Here is a 1,735-nt window from a genome sequence, read left to right as displayed (position 1 = left end):
TGATACCGTAAAAATATTAAAAAAAAAAAAAAAGTATAACAGTAAAAATATAAAAAATAACAAAGAAAAATTGGTATTTTTCTAAAATCCCCTAAATAAAATGTCACTAATTGACTTGTTTGGTGTAGTGTCTTTTCATTTGTTTAAAATTTTAAAGATTTAAAGATTCTTTATTTTATTTTACAAAAAAAAAAATTCTCTATTTTATATTAGAGAATCTATGTTTGGTGTTATTGGTGAGACACAAGCACAGCAATTAACAATTATAAAATGAAAATTACGTACTATGTGAGTAAGTATTAGTAGTACATAAAAGCAACACCGAACCCATCCCATTCCAACGGTCACTTTTTCTGTATCTTTCCCTTTCGCTGCTGCTTAAAATAAAACCACCATTCCCGTTTGCTTTTTCAGCTTTCATCACAAAAGTTGGAGAAAGTTTTGAACAAGGAAGAAGCATTAATGGATTTTTGCAACGCAAAAGTGGTGGAGTATTTGGAGCCATTAATGTCCAAAGAGCTTCTCTGCAAGTTTCCAGACAATTCCGCTTTCGATTTCGATTATTCTCAGAGCTCAATATGGTCTCCCTTGGTCCCTCGACCTTACAGCCATGCAGATTTGGACTCCGATTCGGATTTCGCTTCGCCCAGAAACCTCAATCTGGAGATGGGTTTTGAGTTAGGCAACCCAAATTGCAGCTTTCAAAAAGTTCATTCCAAGAAGAAGAAAAAGAAGATGATTAAGACGACGACCACGGGTTTTGCCTTAAATCTCAGTGCTTTGAAGAGCAAAACGAAGAACAAGAACAGCTTTAAGAAGAAATTGGTTTCTGATTTCTCTTCAACTCCTTCGTGTAAAGGCACTTGCAATCCCCTTACTAGAAAGGTACATTGCTCTAGCTCTTCTTATTTTTGTTCTTTCTTTCCCTGTTATATTTTCAATTTGGAGGTACCCATTTGAGATTTAGGTAAGAAATTTTGATTTATAAAGTTTTCACCTTAAAAATTTGGAGGTGTCCTCGTAAATTTTATGAAATTAGAAAGAAGGAAAGAAAAAAAATCTCCAACTTGTGCTAATAAGTCAATTGTTCTTAAAAGTCTCTACTTTGGTTTTGGGGTCTTATTTACAGGTTTGGAATAAGGTGCTTAAAGCTGCATCTAAACATTTCAAGAAAAAGAAGAAAGATTCCACTGCTCATGTGAGGCTGTCCAATTACATTACAAAGGGAAACATTTCTCAGTGTTAAGTACTCTTGTAATAATTCATTTAATTTTACTATTAAAAAATGCACTGATTACAATAATATATATATTGTTCAATATAAAAGTTCCCCCCCCCCCCCCCCCCCATGTACTAGTTCCTAAAGAACCTAATGTGTTCTACTATTCTGTTTCATATGTAATTTGTTTTTCATTCATTGAAAAGCTTCTTTCTTTTCTTTATACGACATTCATTATTTTGTTTTCATTATTTTGAAATTGCACCTAGATCAGAAATCTGAACCATTTTGTAGTCTTGAATGAGACGAAAAAGAGGAAATTTAACAGTAGAAATATGAATCATTGCTCATAATCTATAGCATTATAAATAGAGAAGCTTGTAAGAACAATGGATCGCGAAAATGTAGGTGTCTATCTTCTCTAAAGGAGATGGAGAAGCTTAGGTACTATTAGACTCCATATTTAATTATATAAATAGTAATATAACACATTATGTTAGTGAGCATAACTGGTGC

General features: G+C 32.7%; 1 protein-coding gene across 1 annotated transcript; it reads left to right on the top strand.

The window, feature by feature from the left end:
- Window positions 1-237: 237 nt before the first annotated feature.
- On the top strand, window positions 238-1,466 carry LOC115700585 (uncharacterized). The gene is made up of 2 exons (XM_030628177.2): window positions 238-885; window positions 1,130-1,466. Exons 1-2 carry the CDS (start codon window positions 463-465, stop codon window positions 1,244-1,246), a joined length of 540 nt encoding a protein of 179 aa, XP_030484037.1. The 5' UTR covers window positions 238-462; the 3' UTR covers window positions 1,247-1,466.
- Window positions 1,467-1,735: the final 269 nt, after the last annotated feature.

Source organism: Cannabis sativa, chromosome 8 (assembly GCF_029168945.1).
Source record: "Cannabis sativa cultivar Pink pepper isolate KNU-18-1 chromosome 8, ASM2916894v1, whole genome shotgun sequence".
NCBI classification, from domain to species: Eukaryota; Viridiplantae; Streptophyta; class Magnoliopsida; order Rosales; family Cannabaceae; genus Cannabis; species Cannabis sativa.
The sequence above is the reverse complement of the archived record's forward strand: the minus strand, read 5'-3'. Positions and strand labels throughout refer to the sequence as shown.

Excerpts from the sequence above, each read along its gene's own strand:
- LOC115700585 (XM_030628177.2), top strand. The coding sequence starts at position 463 with ATGGATTTTTGCAACGCAAAAGTGGTGGAGTATTTGGAGCCATTAATG. Across the intron at positions 886-1,129 it reads GCAATCCCCTTACTAGAAAG|GTTTGGAATAAGGTGCTTAA; the intron begins GTACATTGCTCT and ends TCTTATTTACAG.